Source organism: Molossus molossus, unplaced genomic scaffold (assembly GCF_014108415.1).
Source record: "Molossus molossus isolate mMolMol1 unplaced genomic scaffold, mMolMol1.p scaffold_m16_p_3, whole genome shotgun sequence".
Classification (NCBI taxonomy): Eukaryota; Metazoa; Chordata; class Mammalia; order Chiroptera; family Molossidae; genus Molossus; species Molossus molossus.
The window spans coordinates 7,729,976-7,749,087 of record NW_023425366.1 but is presented as its reverse complement, the minus strand read 5'-3'; the positions used below and the strand labels follow the sequence as shown (position 1 = coordinate 7,749,087).

Below are 19,112 nucleotides of genomic sequence, written 5' to 3'. Positions count from 1 at the left end.
TTGCTTAATCTACTTGGATATAGAATTCTCACCCCACCCCAACCCACCCCCATAGAACTTAAAACTGTTCTTACTAAGGTCTTCCACCAAAAGCACCCACAATGCTTATTTTTTTTAATTTTTTTTTGGTACGTGCCCCTAGCGGAAACCGAACCCAGGACTCTCTGGTCCACAGGCTGACACTCCAACTGCTGAGCCAAACCAGTCAGGGCTTGATGCTAAATCTAAAGGATCGTTACTAAACTTCATTTAGCTTGACCACATGGAGGCCTTTGACATGGCCAATCATACCCTCTTTTGAAACATTCACCTCCTTGATGATATATTCCTCTGGTTTTCCCTTCTCCAGAGACTGTCCTTTCAGATTCTTCCTTTCCTACTCAACCCATACACATTGATACTTCTCAGGGATAAAGTCCTACAACCTCTTCTGACTCTATAGACCAAGAGTTCAAACTCTGATGCTTTAGGAACAAGGCAGGTAAAAAAGAATAATGTAATCTGGGTGGACCTAAGACGTTAGAAAGTGAGGAGGGCTGTGGTAAACTGGATAGCTCATATCTCAAACAGAGAGGGTAGTCTCCATTTGGCTTAATCCGATTTTATGCAGGAAAGTAGCCTTATTTGTTGGGATTTCCAAAAAGCCTATTACTATGTACAATTTCTTCGATTTAAAAAAACACTGTGTGAATAATAATGATGAGGAGGATGTTGAAACCTACAAGGTGCTAGTCTATTATCCCTGCAGATTTTTCTTAAATAATCTCATCCTTTTCCATCGCTTCTATACCCACTTTATATGGAAAATCTCTAAGGTTAGCTCTCTCACCTAGACTCTATTCGGGTCCCTATACAAAGTGCCTTGTTGACATCATCTCCATTCAGTTGTCTCCTTAAAATTATCCCTCTCCTCCCCATCCTCTCTCCCAACCAGTTACTCCACTTGTATTCCCTAGTTTGGTAATGGTACCAACTGTCAACGGCTCCAGTCAGAAATTTGGGAAGCCATCCTTGACTGTTTTTCTCTTGTCACGAATATATTCAATATTACATATTTAGTACCAATGACATACTTTCCAGCCATTATTCTATCACTAAATTCCATCCAGTTTTCTAATCCCATTTGCCACCATGGTTTCATCTAGATCACCAACAGCCTCCCAACTGGTCTCTATTCTTGCATCTTGTCTCATTTAATCTATTCTCCATATTAGGGCTAGAATTCTCACACTACACTGTAACAGCTCAGTCTTATGATGCCACTATTCTGTTCAGTCTCCAAGGCTTCCCTTTGCCAGGATAAGAAAAGATTACATCTTTAACAGTGTTTGCAAGGCCCCTGAGGGTCTATCCCAGCAGCATTCTTTCAGTCTCTGGAATGCTACAATCTCTGTGCCCTGGCTAAGAACACTCAAACTTCAGGTTGCTTCTTGAAGGTCATTAGCTTTCCTTGACCCTCAGATTACATTGTTCTTCCTATCTCGTAGCAATGAACTGTTCAAGGTGTCTATGAGACCCAGATTTCAAAGACAGAAACCCCATATGCTGTGTTCACCTCTGGATTTCCCAGTCCCTAGAGCAGTGCCTATCACAGCATTGACGCTCAATAAATGTTGAAATAATGGTTACATTCACCTTTGCAAAGAGCTGTTTGAATTCTTCCCTAATTCCCACCCTCTTCTCTTTTTAGAGGAAAGAATAAAGGTGAACTATCTCATTTTCCTTAAAAACAACAAACCCTCCCCACCCCCTGAATGAAGGAGCCAGTCACGTGAGGCCGATTACGGTCACTGGCCTCTTTAAGCGCGGTGGGGCGGGGAGGGTGTGGACAGCTGCACCATGTGTAAGTAACCCGAGCAGAGGCACCAGGTCCTGAGCCCAGCGAGCACGTGCTGCCGCAGAGCACCAGAGGGCGGGCGCCGGGAGGATGACCGTCCCAGGCGGCAGGACGTGCTCGCGCCCGTGGCCGCCGCAGCCCGCGCCGCGGCCGCCGGGTGTCGGAGCGAGCGCACGTGCGCCGGCCGGACCCGAGCGGGAGGAGCGCCGGGCTCTTGCGAGGACATGGAGGGCGAAGCGCTGTTTAGGGGTAGGGAAAGGCGTGGGGCGACGTGTGCCCCGGGAGGGGAGAGCAGAGCAGGGAAGGAGAGGCTTTGAGGGACGGAGAGGCAGGGAGGATCCCAGCTAGGTAAGAGCTAGGTAAGGCGGGCCGATCTCGGGCGGGGGAGGAAGGGGCGGGGCGGGGCCGCAGGAGCCGCGGAGGAGACGCACCGCGGGCCCACGTTGCGAGTTCTTCCGGAGGTCCGGCTGGGGGCGCTCACACTTGGGAGTCGGACGGGGATGGGTGGTGACAAGATCCCCGCCGTGGCTTAGCCAGGCCCTGCACCGGCCCAACCCCCCGCAGCCCGATTTCCTCCTGCTGCGCGCGCACGCGCGCGCGGCCTCGTCGCGCCGAGCGCCAGGCCTAACGGTTGGCTCCTCCCCGCCACTAGAAGGGGGCGGGGGGCGTGCCGACCCTCTGAGGTCTGCGCTCGGAGGCGGCCGCGTCAGCCGAAGCCCGACGCGGTGACGCAGTACGTCGACGTAAGTGACGCGCAGGCCCGGGCCGCTCCTCCTTCCTTGAGTGAGTGCCGGCCCGTTCGGGGCGGGGGAGAGGAGGGAGGGCAGGGGAGGGAGAGGCGGCCGGGGAGTCGTTGTGGGCCGCGGGCCGGACCGGGTCCCGGGGCGGCGGGAGCCAGGGCCGGGCAGAAGGGCTTGGCGGGCCGTTAGAGGGCCGCGGCGCTGTCGGCCCCCTCCCCTGACGGACCTGCGCGCCCGGGCGCCCGGAGCCTCCGGCGCGGTGCCCGCCCCGCTCCAGCTCGCGTCTCCCGACTCCAATTAGGTCAGGCTCGGAGTCCAGCGGCCGCGGCTCCGGCCCCCGGCGCGCGGCCGCCACCGGCTCGCCTTTCTTTCTTCTCTCGCCTTTCTCCCCTCTCGCCTTACCCTCCCCCCCTCTTTCACGTTGCTGGGGTGTTGGTTTTTGTTGTTTTCTGCTTTGGGGGTTCTGTTCCCCAGCCCGAGCTCATGGGTGTCCATTACCATGCTCCTCTTTTGTAGAGCAACCCGACGGCCATGGAGGCCGAAGAGACGATGGAATGCCTCCAGGAGTTCCCTGAACATCACAAGATGATCCTGGACCGATTGAATGAACAGCGAGAGCAGGACCGGTTTACTGACATTACCTTGATTGTCGACGGTGGGTAGGGCGGGGGGCTCCGAGGCGAATGTGGGCTCTGGTTCTCCCTCCCTTTTCCCCACCCGCCTTTTTACTCACCCCCTGCGGGCTCCCTATCAGATCCGAGGGTGGGCGCCGGCCGGGCACTTGACAGTGTCCGCTCACATGGACTGCCCTGCAGAAGCTAGTTGGCGGGCAGGCTCGCTTTCGACAAACCGTGGCACTTTAACCCCTCGGAGTTTTCCCACTGCACACTCGAGTTCAGGATTATGGCGTGGGCACAGGGAGGATGTCTCCAAATGCGTGGTGAATAGTCTTCTCTGGATGAGCTGCTTTGAGGAGTATCTCCCGGGACTCATGCTTTTCAAATGGTCTTGGAGGGAGACGGAGAATCCTTTGCAGCACTGGTACTCTGTTTGGGGACCCGCAGAGTGAAATGGGGTCTTTATCTGTCTTGGGTGTTGTCATTGTAATGGAGGCAAACCCAGCATGGGTGTCCTTGCAGCGGAGTGAAAATGGGCTTCTTCCAGACATTAGGCATATTAAAATGTTTCCCATAGCAGACACCTCCTGCTTCCTGCTTGTTCTGTGGCTTTTTCTCCTCTCTTCCTAAATGACCTATAACCTTTTGGGTGGTGTTTATGTTTAGCAGTTTCAATTGAACAGGGTATGCCTTTCACTCTTCAGTTAAGTGGTAGAAGGTTCCTACCTCCTTAAGTATTATAAACTGGCCTTTATCAAACTGAATTAATAAGGTCTTTGAGGTAAAGATCGGGTTTTGTGTCTTATTGAGATTAAAATTTGTCAAGAAAGCTGCCCCCCCCAAAAAGTGTGTGTGTGTGTGTGTGTGTGTGTGTGTATATATATATATGTTTTTTTTTTGGTGTGTGCCCCTAATGGGAACCGAACCTAGGACTCTGGTCTGCAGGCTGATGCTCCAACCACTGAGCCAAACCAGCCAGGGTGCCAGAAATATTCTTAATTTTAGTTCAGTAATGTGTATAGTTTCATAGTTATGAAGAAAGATTTGCTTGATTTATTTTTCTAACTTGTTTTCTAGTTTCGTGATTGATTTTTGTGAATGTGTATGATTTTATTTTCTTTTTGTCTAGGTCACCATTTTAAGGCCCACAAGGCTGTTTTGGCTGCTTGCAGTAAGTTCTTCTACAAATTCTTTCAGGAGTTTACTCAGGAACCTTTGGTGGAGATAGAAGGTAAATGCTTGTTTTAAATAAAACTGCTTAGCAAATGTTATAATTGACGAAGCTTTAGACAGTTAATTTAGCAAGATACCATGGGACGGAATCAGTGGGTTCTGTTAGGGGACTGGCTAAATTGTTCTTTTGACACCTGAGAATTCTTACTTTCAGTAAAGTGCATGGTACAATGATCTGCCAGGAAAAACTCCTACGTTAGATGGTAGGTGTTGGTCTCTTAAAGGAGTCTTTTCCTCTGCTAAAACCAGTGGTCACTCACTGTCTTTTGAAAACATGTATGACTAATAAATTACCATGTTTGTTCAGTAGGCTTATGTTTCAGATTGGGGATGCTAAAGGATACTGTAGCGGTCTCTACCAGGAGAGGTACAGATGACATGCTCAGTGTGAAGTAGGCTGCCAAAATGTGGAAGGGGTTAGAAAAGGTGAACTGTAGTAGCATTCAGAAGTTCTAATGGTTATAGAAGGTCAGGGATGGAAAAGGCTATCCACTAGACACTGCCTTACAATAGTAAGTGATTTTTTTGTACTTGCTTGACTTTTCTGTAATAATGGTCTGCCAACTGCTAGGTATTGTGCTTTGTAGTTTATGTGCATTTCCTGGGGTTCACAGCAGCAATCCTTTGAAGTAAGTGGTATTATTTCCAATTTATACATCAGGGAACAGGCTCTAAAAGGTTACTTGCCCAAGGTTGCCCAGCTAGCAGGGGAGTCCCAATTCAGAACTAGGAACTAAATCAGCATGCCTACATTAATATCAAATTTTAACTTCTTTCAAAAGAAAGCTCTTGAGTTTTGATTTTTTATTTTTCACAGTGTCTGTACTCTTTGTTATGAATGTGTTGCCTAGAAACACTATTCCCTTGGAAAAAATTTTGTGCCTAGGAGAGTACAAAAAATATAAAGAGTTAAGAATATTCTTTTATTTTGGTACATTCCAGTTTATTTAGCATTCTAGCTGCTGTGCCCATGGGTAGATTATTTTCTGGTTTTCTGTGATGGACAGAGCACAGGCATAATGGAAATCCATAAAGCTTACTAACATGGGACTCTAGCTGCCCAGGATGGTATTGGGTTTTATTGCAAGGTAAGATTTTACGCATTTATTCACCTGAGGTACTGTGTGACCCCCCCAAGACAGGTTACTTTACCTCAATTGCATTTTAGCCTCCTCATCTGAAAAGTAGATTAATAGGCTTGATTAGTTGAAATAGCGTATGCCTGGCGTAGTGTTTAGTGGATTGTTAAAGCTTAATAAATAGGGGCTACTTGTCAGTTGAGTACCTATTATGCTAGACCCATGAAATGAAGAATTGATGAATAAGACAACCCTTTAAACATTTGCAAATTTAATCATGGATGAGCAACAGGTGAAGAAAAGAACACAAAAAGTGTTACAGAACTTTTATTGTGGAATGGTATCTCTGAGGAAGGAGAATGGGTGGTTGAGTCTGCCTTCGAGATTTGAGAGATGGGAAAGAAAGGAAAAAAGTAAATGGCCAGGCTAGGTTGTGGATTGCTGGTGCAGCAAGGAGCACTGAGCTACCTGAAGAAGTAGGGTCTTCTCTCCTGAAGACCAATCATCTTGGGATGTCTCGTACCTCTCAGTACCTCTGACCTGCTCTGCCCATTACAGTACACACACAGCCTTCAGTGTTTAAACTGTAGACTGATAAAGTAAAATGTAAGAACATTTTCTGGTTTTGTTATTTGCCAGATCCAGGTTTAAAGAATCCATTGGGCTCGGTGTCTTCTTTTATTTTTTTATTTATTTATTTTTATCCTCACCCGAGGATATTTTTCCATTTTTTTGTACAGATAGAGTGGGAGGGAGAGAGAGAGAAACATCGATGTGAAGGGACACATCGAGTGGCTGCCACCCGCACGACCAACCAGGGCCAGGGACAAACTGCAACCGACGTACGTGCCCTTAGCGGGAACCGAACCCGGGTCTCTCCAGACCGCAGGCCGACGCTCTAACCACTGAGCCAAACTGGCCAGGGCTCGGTGTCTTCTTAAGCCGATAGCTTTGGGATGGCTTTGTTCTCTGCCTAGCTCACCTGACAGTAGAGAAAGCCCTGGGTGTGTAGTTAGAAAACCCGCGTGGTAGTCCCGGCTTTCCTCTTTGTTAGTTTTGTAACCTTGGGCATCCTGACTTTTTCTTTTTTTTAATCTGAAAATATGTTAAGTAATTTTGGACCATGTTGTGGATATTTTGAATATTATATCATCACACTCTGGGTGCTGTTAAAATCCTCTGGAGAATGCTTTTGTGGTTTTGATTTTGGTTTATTTTAGGGGGCAGTCAACCTGGTTTGGGTCAGACTGCCTTATGTGGGCTGTGGATCCAGTTCCAGTTTTGTTTTCAAAACCTTTGTTGTGCTATTCAGGTCCCAGGTGTGCCAACCTGGGTGGTAGTTCACGCCATAGTGCAGTTCTCAAAGCCTTGGCAGGTCAGTTCCACACGTGTGCAGCTTGGTGGTGAGCTTGAGCCTGCATACACAGATTGAGAAGACCTAGCGCAGGTCTCTGATTTCCTCCACACATTAGCTCCCAGGAGGTTATTTTCCTGGTCCTCCATCTAGAAAACCAGGGTTTGTTTTATCCTCCCTGTGCGATCTACACTTCCCATCATGAGACCCATTTCGTGGACAAAGTGGTGAGAGAAAAAGGAGAGAAAATAATTAGCAAGAATTCTCTCCATGCTCTTTACATCATCATCTCTCTCCTAGCTCTCTGTCAAAGAGAACTTTCTCTTAGACTTCAGGTTCTTGCTTGGTGGCCACCAATCATGGGTGCACAGCATCAGAACTGGGGCTTGCCTTGAGGGAGCGCTGATAGAAGAATACAAACGAAGTATTTTTTCCACACAAACACATATACTCTCCATCTTCTTTCCTGGCTCTGCAGCAGAAAGAGTATTTCTTGAAGCTTCTTCTGTCCGAACCTGCTGCACACTTAAGGGGTTTGGACCATCCTCAAGGCTAAGCTGGGACATGTGAGAGGAAAAATAGAAACCAGGAAACTCACTGCTGCTCTTTTTTCAGTTTTGATTCCTCTCTTCAGTCTGCTTGCTACCGTTTATTTTTCAGAGTCCTTGTACATTTGCTTTATTTATTTTGTCCAGGATTTTTAGTTATAATCAATGGAGAAGATAGAGTAGAGTGTGCTTTCTCCATCTTAGCTAGAACTGGAGTCCCCCCATTTGTAACATCTGAGAAATGACCTGTAGTGGTGGTTCTCATCTTCTGCCGCACATTAGAAACATCAGGGGAGCTTTTGTGAGTACTAATATCCAGGCTGTATCTCCAGATGAATTAAATCAGTCTTTGAGGGTTGGGATCCAAGCATCTGTATTTAAAAGTTGTCTAGGTCCTTGTCATTCAAGGTGTGGTTGGAGGACCAGTGATGCATGAGCATCACCTGGGAGCTTGTTAGAAGTGTAGACTCCTGAGCTACACCCTAGACCTACTGAATCAGTCCAAGATACTAGATGACTCCTATGTACAGCAAAGTTAGGGCAGCACCACCCAAAACTCAGAACCATTTTGGTGTGTAGCCAGTATTGAGAACCACTGTCTTAGAGGGTTTTGTAAAAGCAAATGACATGCCTGTAAAGTAAATTTCAGTTCTAATACGCGCTATGAGTATAAACTGTCACTAGATGCAGGCTTAGTTACTGCGCTCCCTGTTTTCTAGGTCCTCAGTGAAGTAAGTTATCTTTAATTAGAAGCAGAGGTTCACCTTTGACTTCAAATAAAAATTCTTATCCTGAAAGCCAGTTGCTTTGTGGGTTGTGACTTGGATTTACACCACATAAAGTCTTCAATGAACATTAATTTCCTTGTTCAGAACATAGCCTCTAACCTGAGCCTCTAATTTTCTGAACCCATTCTTTCTCTATTCCTCCCGAAACCACATCCATAAGCACCTAGTTTTCTCTCTAATAGCAGCTCTACCATTGTGTCAAATTTTAGTCCTTACTATCAAGGACAGAACATCCAAGTACATGTTCATGCATCCTTTTTGAGTGACCGTGTTTACCAATTGGGGGAATTCCCTAAGACTAGAGAAATTACAGAATGCCTCTTTTTTGTTTCTTCCTCAAAAAAAGAAGACTTAGATTAAGGTGTTAATGTTAACATTTTCCTCAGATACTTGGTTAGAAAAATTGTATTCTATAGCACACTTCTATTATGAACGGATAAATGGGACAATGGGCTGAGACTTGAAAGTTACCAAATTAGTCCTGATAGAGAATACATCATCTACCACCACATCACTTCCCTGGGTAGGAGTTAATCAGTTTAGTTCTTGTTAGCTGATCAGTCAGGTTAGTGGTCTGTTCCTATGACCAGTGCTAGGTTGGCCGCATCAGAAGCACCCAGGGTGTTTATAAAACAGTTTCCTATCTCAGTTTTTATTTCAGAGATGAGGGGCCCATGCTTTTATTAAATCTGCAGGTGATTCTGGTTAACCAAGATTGGGAAGAGTTCACATAGTCAAATCCTTGAGGCTGATTGTTTCTTGAAATTACACATTTTTAGAATTTCTAAGGATACTGCAGTATGTTTATTACAAAATACTCCCAGTGGGTTGGGGTAATACTCTCCAGTCAAATATTTCAGCAGTGTAGCATATTACTATTTAATTGGGATAAAAACTGTAAATACCTCATGTCAGTTCAGATCAAATTTTAGGGAAAACTTCTGGTTTTAAGAAATTAGGGGACTTTGGGATTATAAATTAGAGATTGTGGGCCTGTAGTGAATGAGCCCATGGATATTCAAACTCTTCCAGGCAGGAATGTTTCCTGCCATCTCCTATTTGAACATCTTTTTTTTTTATCCTCACCAGATGACATTTTTCCATTTTTGTTCAGATAGAGAGTGGAAGGAAGAGAGAGAGAGAGAAACATCAATGTGAAAGGAACACATTGAGTGGCTGCCTCCCTCACGACCCCAACCAGGGCCAGGGACAAATTGTAACTGAGGTGTGTGACTTTGACTGGAATTGAACCTGCGACACATTGGTCTGTGGGCCGACAACCACTGAGCCAGATTGGCCAGGGCCTATTTGAACATCTTTATCATGGACTTTGAAGTTGGACCATTGGTTTGATCCTAGTTTTATTATCACTTAATGACTATGTGACTCGGGTGAGTTACTTAACTTCTCTGTGTCTCAATTTCTTCATTTGTAAAATGGGGATTATAATAGCAAGTATCTCAAGGGGTTGTTATAGGAAATAAGTGAGTTAGTACTTGTAAGGTATTTAGAGTTGTGCCCGAATTATACATGTTAAACATTATATATGTGTGTCTTCTATTAACAGTCAAAATTTCATTCCATTTTAGGAAAAATTTACACATTGTTTTTAGAAAGGACTTTACTGCATTTTGAAAAATTTGGTCAAAACTTTCTCAAAAAAAAAGAAAAGTGCACTCCAGTTATCCATCCCTCAGGCTATTTTCATATAAAAAAGAATAATATGGTCGAGCCCAGCCAGTGTGGTGTGGCTCAGTGGTTGAGCATCAGCCCATGCACCAAGAGGTCACTGGTTCAATTCCCAGTCAGGGCACCTGCCCAGGTTGTGGGCCAAATCCCCAGTGTGGGGCATGCAGGAGGCGGTCATTTGATGGTCTCTCTCATCGATGTTTATAGCTCTCTCTCCCTCTCCCTTCCTCTCTCTCTAAATAATAAAGAAGAAGAAGAATATGGTCAAAAGACACCCAGGTTTAAAAAAAACAAAAAGGTTTAGCAGACCCAAATAAAATTAGCCATTAGTGAATCCAGTTATTTTCATTTCCTTATTTGGTAGCATGTAACATGGTCCTATTACATTATATTTTGTGGTGTTTCTCATTATTCGGTTGCCTTCAGACATTTTGAAGATGCATATACTGAGGCTCAGGGATTCTGATTTGTCCCAAGTCACACAGGTCTTGGAGAGCTGGGACTAAACTAAAACTTTGAAGTTCTGACTCCCCGAATGATGTACTTTCCTTACACAGATAGGGGATGGTGGATATTCCACCAGTATTCTTACTATTGTCCTAAAGGCCACATTGAGGTGGATAAAGTGCATGGGGAGAACATCAAAATATTTGTGTATTTGCAGTTGTGCATATTGTGTGCAGTTTGGACTTGGGCGTTTTTTAGCATTAAAATTTTTATGTTAAAACGAGTTTTCTCTTCGTTCCTGTCAGTGGTTGTTTTTTTTGTTTTGTTTTGTTTTTTAGCTTTGCATTAGCAAACTAAAATAATATATATAGCTTTGAAGGGCATAAAAAAATAGAGTATCCTTTTGGGCCAGGATTTAAACAGAAGACTTGTGAAGAAAAGTTGGAATCGTGGAAGTTTATTTTTAAAAATGATTTTAGCTTGTATTTCTCTTTGTGTGCCTGCATTCTAGGAAACATTGGGTTAGGTATTATGTGAGGTACCTTAAGTAGCTTACTGTCAAGAGCTGTCCATCAGTTGTAATTGTCAGACCGGGTACAGAGTTCAACCTGGGGGAAGTATTCAAGAAGGTTTCATTAAAGATACAGCATTAGAATTGGGCCTTTCAAGGTTGTGGGATTTGTGCAGAGATACAGCAATTAGGCATTCAGGCAAGAGGGCAGGTGTTAGTGAAGGCAAGGAAGCTCTCAGGAACTGAATGGGCTTAAGAATCAGTATGACATGTGTTTGATATAGTTTAAAATGTAGAAGGGAAAATGGTGTTAAATAGAAAAATAAATGAAATAAGGCAGAGTGGTACTGAACTTGGTTTGCTAAGCCATGGAAAGCCATTGATTGTTTTGGACTCGAGAAGATGCAATGCTTGCTCCCTGGCAGGGACCAGAGCATGTCTGGCGTGGAGTAGTCAGCCAGCTCATGTTTGAGTGACAGGCTTTCCTCTTCTGTAAGGGCCATAGGAACTCTTTGGGAACGGTCTTAAGGTAGTTTGTTAGTTAGTGCTGGAACTTGGCTACAACAATATTTACTGTTACTGAGAATTCTGCCAGGAAATACTCTTCAAATGTGACAAGCACCAGTCAAGTTCCAAACACTTAGCTTTTTTTTCCTTTACTAAATGTTGTAAGATTCTAATCAACATGAATAGATGCTAATGCATGTCTTTTTTTACAGGTGTTAGTAAAATGGCCTTTAGTCATTTAATTGAGTTCACATATACCGCAAAACTAATGATCCAAGGAGAAGAAGAAGCCAATGATGTGTGGAAAGCAGCCGAGTTTCTACAAATGCTGGAAGCTATCAAAGCTCTTGAAGTCAGGTAATTATTTCTTTAATGAGGCACAGTTATATTCAGTAATGTTTACTGTGTTACTTAAGAAATTGTTGCATGTGTGATACCATAAAGAACTGAAATTTTCAAATTAAGAATATTTAAGGATTTATAAAATTCTTCTGGATACAAACTTTTCTTTCCCTCATACTTGATTTTCTGTACTTATGTAAAAACTGCTAAGGTTAACTAAAGGAGCATCTTTTGTATCTATAAGGACTAAGCAGCTTTTAAGGAGTTCTCTGTAAACTGTTCTGTTTAATTCAAGTTGTTAGTTATTTGTACCAAGCCTTATTCTAAAAAGGGTTTGGCTAACAAAAATTAACATAGGATTCTTTAAAAGTGAGGAAATTGGTAAAAATAAAATAGGCCAGGTAGGGGCAATAATCAGTGAAGTTAGATGGTGGCCGAAATGTATGCCATCTAAGTCTGTATACTTGCTAGTTGGACCAAATCTAGCTTTGAGTTCTGGAGCACCTAGTACAAAGAAAAAGGAAAAAGTAGTACATTATTCATGGTTATAATATGAGAACAAATTAATTGTGCAGAAGCCATCCCTGGCATCAAAACACACAATTTCTCCTAGGAAGTATTAAGAAAACATTAGCTGATATAATGAATAAAGACTGCACCATCTTTCACAGTGAATGGTGGCATTGTAATACAGTGACTCAAAACAAGTGCTCTGGAGTTAGGCTGCCTGGATATCATCCCAGCTCTACCACTGCGTGTGGCTTTAATGTAGTGAGCTGTCAGCAGCTCAGTGTCCTCCTCTGTCAGATGGGGATAATAATGATACTTTCTACATGGGATTACTTGTGAGAGTTAAATGAATCAGTGCATGTAAAGTGCTTAGCATGGTGTCTGGCACATACTACTCTAAGATGTAAACTGCTATTATCTCCTTGCTCTGTTCCTTAAGATGTTCCTCATGTAGGTCACTGGTGTAACATTAAAGGGCAGTTTGGTAAAATCAGTTTCACGTGGGCAAAATATTTCAGTCCAGCTCACTGGTGTGGTTTTAGTCAAAAGTCCTTGGCAACAGAACAGTAGAACATATTCTAGGTTGGATTTGGGGGGGCATTTGAGTTCTTGTGTATAGTCACAGGAGATGAAGGTGAGAACAACTGGGTGCAGCTGTTTTCTTAGTCCTATTTAGAACCTTAGAGGATTTATTATTATAGACTGAGATCCCTATAGTTTTTTACAATCATCAGTGCTTTTCAGTACAAATACAGTAGCATGTTGAATTATTTCTTGAACCAGTTAGGCAGGCATGTAGTATACTCTGAAAAGTTTTTTGAAAGTAGGAAGACAACAGTATTACATGTTGGCTGTTTATAATAATAAAATTTAAAAATAAAAATTAATTTAGTTGTAGTTAAATCTGTTTAAGGCAACTATTAAGAAGATTATTGTGTAACTTTTTTAGATACAGAAGGTGAATAAGGTGCTCTTTTCATAGTTGCAGTATGCGAGTATTTTGGGAATATAAAGTAAACTTTTTGAATGACACTGAAAAAATACTAGGACCTTATTTATTTTGCTGGAATTGCACCATTATTTGTTTAAATGAGATGGTTCCTGTTATTTGGTAGGAAGCAGCAGTTGCCTTACAGATTTTTCTCTCCCCAGCCTATTGAGGTATAATTTACATATAATTCACACATTTTTTAGTGTAGAGTTTGACTTTTGTTGATTTTGTACAGTGGTGTAACCACCACCACAATTAAGATAAGAACATTTCTATCACCGTAAGTTTTCTCATGACTTTATAGTGGACCTTGATCCCCAGCCCCAACCAACCACTGATCTGATTTTATCATTATAGTTTTACCTTGTTTAAAATTTCGTATAAATGAACTCTTACATTGTGTAGTCTTTCATGTTTGACTTTTTCACTTAGCATTATGTTTTACAGCAGTTCTCAACTTTCCTTAATGCTGTGACCCTTTAATACAGCTCTTCATGTTGTCTGTGGCGTATCTGCATGTGGGCGGACCGCCTGGAGACGGACAGAGGAGCGGTGTCTCAGTTCCTAAGACCATCAGAAATACGTGTATTCTGATGGTCTTAGGCGACCCCTGTGAAAGGGTCATTCAACCCCCAAAGGAGTTGCAGCCCACAGGTTGAGAACTGCTGTTTTAGAGAGTTTCCATGTTGTGGGTAGTACTGTTTTGTTCCATTTTATTGCTCAGTACTGTTCCAGTTGTATGGCTGTACCACCTGTTGATGGACATTTAGGTTGTTTCCAGTTTTTAGCTTTTATAAATAAACTGGCTACAAACATTTGTGTACATTCTTTGGGCATGTGCTTTCATTTCTTGCAATAAAGACCTAGGAATGAAATAGCTGGCTTATATGGTAGACATGTTTAATTTCTTTTATAATGCCAAACTGGCTTCCAAAGCTGTGTGCCATTTTACATTGCAGTCTGCGTGAGTCCCAGTTGCTCCATAGCCCTGCTAATACTCGGTATGGTGAAGCTTTGTCATTGTAGCCAACCTCGTAGGAATATAGTAGTTTTCATTGGCATTTCTCTAATGACAAATGATGTTGAGTGTTTTTTTGACATTTATCTTTTTTTTTTAATTCTCACCTGAGGGCATCTTTGCATTTATCTTCAGATAGAGCGGGAGGGAGAGGGGGAGGAAGAGAGAGAGAGAAACAGTTATGTGGGAGAGACACATCGACTGGTTGCCACCCACATGACCCCAACCGGGGCCAGGGACAAATTGCAACTGAGGTACATGCCCTTAGCGGGAACCGAACCCGGGCCTCTCTGGTCTGCAGGCCTATGCTCCAACCACTGAGCAAAACTGGCCAGGGCAACATTTGTTTATCTTTCGGTAAGGTAACTATTCACATCTTTTGCCCATTTTTATTTTTTTATTTTTAAAATATTTGTACTGGTTTTTAGAGAGAGAGGGAAGGAGAGGGAGAGAGAAACATCGATATCAATGTGAGAATGAAACATATAGATCAGCTGCCTCCTGCATACTTCCCCCCGGAGATCAAGCCTGCAACCCAGGCATGTGCCCTGACTGGGAGTCTAACCAGTGTATGAGACAACACCCAACCAACCAAGCCATACCAGCCAGGGCTCTTTTGCCCATTTTTCAAATTGGGTTATTGTCAAGAACTGTGAAGGGTCTGACATTTTATCCTTTTTGCAAGCAAAGTTTTATGGGTGCTGGCAGAAGACATGAGACTCTCGAGTCACAGAGAATGGACTTTATTTCTCTCTCAACCTGAGCTTCATGTTTGTATCAGTTTTCTTGTCTGCCCCCACCCCAAGTTCCACAGAGGTAACACAATGACCTCGGTGTGTGCTAAATTCACAGTGGTTTGCATCATAGTTGAGAACTCTGAGCTTTAGGAAACCCAAATCTTTTATAATCACCTGCCCAACCTTAGCCCCAGAGGGTCCGTTATCTTTAGTGCACTGGACAGTAAATGAACCTGCCCTCCACTCTGGAGGAAGACAGACTGTCTTCTAAGGCTGTTGCTGTACAAACCACCTTGAAAAGATAGTCCAGAACAGAAGGCTGTCGATGTCTTTGTTTACAAGACATGAGAAACATACGGGACCCATCAGAGTTGTCTGCCAACAATGTCCTGTTTCTACATTATTTTAGTTTTTAGTGAGTTTTCCCATAAGTATACCACTTTGTGGCATTGATTAATCTGACACATAGGGGCTGGGACCTAATGCATTCAACTCTTCTCATTCTGGGCTTAATTAAGGCAGCTATCCACAGAACTACAAACAGCAGATGTGGCTACCCTGCAGTGCTGGGCTTAACCATGCACCCATTCACCTGAGATCCTGGATTCAGCCAACTGAACAGTCCCTAGAAGGCCAGGTGGCTTTCTTCTTTAGTTTCTGGGTTGACTTTCAGTTTATCCCTAAACATTAATCTAAGAATGGCAAGATGTTTTAGCAATAGCACTGTCTCTATGTTGGCCCATAGGGAGGAAATCTAAGGCAAGGCTGTCATCAGGAATAACACAGCTAGTGGTTTGAGGCTGTCACCAATGCCTTTCTGCACCCCGGCAGTGTCATTGATCACGTCGACTTAAGTCAGGCACAAATTCTGTGTCGCCTTTTTATTTGTATAACTCTCATTATAGGGGAAACTACCCATGGTACATGCATAAATAACAAGTCATTTACTACTTCATAAAGCTCCCCCAAGTAACCAAGGGTAGCCTCATTTTGGAGAGATCTCTGCAGTTATCTGAGAACTAAACTAATTTACCCATGGTGTTTCCCTAAACACTGATGGTCTCTTCCACCCACCCCTGGGTTGCAAGTTGTCATAGTTTTGGGAAGGAAGGAACTTAGAACTTGGCTTCCGCACAAGAAGTACCATCCCAGGGGCACAGAGATGCTTGTAATAGAAAGTATTGTTTACTATTGTTTGTGCCCCAAAGCGGGACCTTCATCAGTCAGGGGCACAGGTTGACATTGCCTCGCTGTGCCCCCCACCCCTCTTCCTAGCTCAGAATAATTGAGTCTAGTCCTTGTTTTTGGAGTAACTGTCTGAATGTAGTCAGTTCAGTCTGTCCTGTTTGTCGTGAGCATCTGAATGTCAGCTGAGTGGCAGTCATTCACCTCACAAATTGAGCCTCAGCTTTGAGAATGGTAGTGGGACAAACATCTGGTGTTTCACATGAGACAAGCAGGAGCTTGGCCATCCCCCTGCTGTATCCAAAATCCTCCTTGGTAAAGTTAAGGAAAATGGTGGTTAAATAGTGGTCAGAGCTATCTGGCAGCGGGTAACTTCTCTAGCAGACAATTTCAGGTTGCTTGCAACAGTTGAGGAGAGCTGCACCAGCATTTCCCTACCTGTGGAAGGCTCTGGGAAGTTCTGACGGACATAGGTCATTGACGTCCCTTCCTCCCCTCTACTTCTGGGCTCTGAGATGTTCTCTCCCCATGTGCCAGGGTTGTTGCTTTCTCTCCACCTCCACACATCAGTGTGTCCCATTCTAGTAGCTATAACTTCATCTCTCTCCCAGTCATTGCCTCCTTACCCAGACCTTTCATCCTGGATGGTCCAGGACAAAGGCATTTTTATAACACTTAGTGACCCATTGTGTCTCCTGCTTTGGCTCACAAGGACCAGTGTAAGTGTCCTTAGCAAGCAGTATAATCAGTCAAGTGGTCATTATTCTTAGGATCTAGGATGATGTTTAATAAGAGAATCTGGATGGCTGAACTAGAATTAAGTTTGAACTACTGAGCCTACTTTTGACCTGATTGTCACCTGGACGAGGGACCAACTCAGGCTATGCCAGGGTTACCATTAGAGGTAAAGAAAGGGATCATGTTTAAGTATGGTCAGTGCAGAATCCTAAATTTTTGTGTAGGTTTATACAACTTACCATCTTTTTTGCCTTGCTTATTATCCAGGAGGCAGCTGAGAAGAGATGATCTTTTTCTGGGGACAGCTGAGTTTAGTGACCACACTGTTCACTTGGATATGTGGACAAGGAGGAGGTGGGGGAAATAGACTCAGAAATCTTTCTGAGTCAGTATATGAGGCCATTACCGTGCTCTTGGTATCAGCATCTGTGGATGGTGGGGAGTTGAAAGGTCCACCAATTACTGAGCAGCTTCTGGCGCATCATTATCAGACTACAGGTGGTCCAGAAAGCTTATTGTAAGACACAGATTAGTATTACCAACTTCAGAACCAGCTAATTGGACTAGAACAGCAACAGTGTAACCAGACCACGTGTCAGCAGTGGTGAGGTGCCACTGATAGTCTCCGAGATGGGGTCAGAGGTTGTGTGTACTCAGTCCACCAGGAACATTTGGAGACAGTGCCCTGTGTGTTGTGTCCTCCTCCACCATGAGACAAGCAGGCAGGTGTTACAACTCCAGTGTGCAATGGCAACTTCTCCATCAACAACATAAGATCCTTTACTACTTTCTCAGTTTGTGATGTTCAGAATAATGTTGGCTGTAGGTGTCAGTGATGGAAATCTGGGCATTTCAGGCTTAAGAAGCAGCTTGATTCTAAGGGAGGTGCCTGTACTCAAAGGTATTCCTTGCATTTTAGACTTACATGACCCTTACCTGGGCCTCTAAATCAGTGATCCAGACATTTCACCAGTGGGTGTTACTTGTTTCCATAGTTGTGGCCCCAAAGATCGGTGTCTTTAATCTGCCAAGATTTCCTAGTCTTCCACACAGCTAGGCCATTGGCAATGCTCAAGTCAGTAAAAAGAAGGCTCACTGTGGAGAATGTTGTCCAGAGCTGTGAAGGCAGCCTGGAGCTCTGCCCTCTGAGTAGAGCAAACCACATCCTCTTTTGCTTTTGCATAAATGGTGCTAAGGCTGAACACCGTCAGCCCTCAGCTTAGCTAAACCATCTGTGATCAGAGACCCCACTCATCTAGTGGTTTTCTTTGGGCAACGGAATAAGGATGCTACCACTTTTCCATGCCAAGCCAAGAGGGCAGCTGCTTTCTTGATTATGCTACCTCTCTTTGACAAGTGAGACTTGCTGGGCACATCTTGCCTTGCTAGTCATGAAGTCGTCGTTGACATACTCCTGAATGGCAATATCAGGCTAGAGAACCTCAAAGCCTCCTTCAGGTATCAGTTTCAGTAGGAGCCCAACAGCAAAGTAATCCTTTCTTGTCAAAGGGAGTGGACCTTGTAGCGGTGTCAGGTAATTGACAAGTCTAAAATGCAAGGAATACCTTTGAGTACAGGCGCCTCCCTTTGCCAAACGCTATAAGCTGCAGAATCTGTAGTCTCAGAGATGTCATTGGGGTTGTGGGGCCCCGAGAGTAAAATGGGTACCACAGCTTCCAGTGCAGCCTGTTGGTTGGAGCCCCCCTTAAGTGATGCTGATTTTCAGATTAGCTCACATAAAGAAAGAATGCTTGCCCAGCTGGTGTGGCTCAGTGGTTGTCAACCCACACACTAAGAAGTCACTGGTTCGATTCCCAGTCAGGGCACATGCCCAGTTTGTGAGCCAAATCTCCAGTGGAGGGTGTATAGGAGGCTGCCAATCGATGTTCTCTCTCATCGATGTTTCTATCTCTCTCCCTCTTCCTTCCTCTCTAAAATCAATAAAGGAAAAAAAGAATGTTCAAAGGAGGCATATACTATCTCTAGTACCCTAAATATTGTACCTCTCTCGATGTTTCTATCTCTCTCCCTCTCCCTCCCTCTCTAAAATCAATAAAGGGAAAAAAGAATGTTCAAAGGAGGCATATACTATCTCTAGTACCCTAAATATTGTACAGTGCTGGGCCTAAATTTTGGGGAGGAGGAAGTGAAGAAACAGTAGTTTTTCTTTTGCTGCTGGAGGGATTAAGTGTTGCGGATCCACCTGCATAGCCCCAAGAGACTTGACTTGGTGAGCAGGCC

General features: G+C 43.9%; 1 protein-coding gene across 7 annotated transcripts in view; it reads left to right on the top strand.

Moving 5' to 3' along the window:
• The first annotated feature begins 1,948 nt into the window (after window positions 1-1,948).
• The window catches only part of ZNF131 (zinc finger protein 131), a 31,415-nt gene continuing 14,251 nt past the window's right edge, over window positions 1,949-19,112 (top strand). For 2 of the 7 annotated variants that reach the window (XM_036279477.1, XM_036279479.1), the window contains exons 1-4: window positions 2,520-2,620; window positions 3,094-3,232; window positions 4,324-4,425; window positions 11,563-11,707. In XM_036279477.1, the coding sequence (XP_036135370.1) occupies window positions 3,109-3,232; window positions 4,324-4,425; window positions 11,563-11,707 (371 nt within the window). In that variant the 5' untranslated portion in view covers window positions 2,520-2,620; window positions 3,094-3,108. Of the gene's footprint in view, window positions 2,197-2,519; window positions 2,879-3,093; window positions 3,233-4,323; window positions 4,426-11,562; window positions 11,708-19,112 lie in introns of those variants that run through there. The other 5 variants (XM_036279476.1, XM_036279480.1, XM_036279481.1 and 2 more) reach the window with 4 other exon arrangements.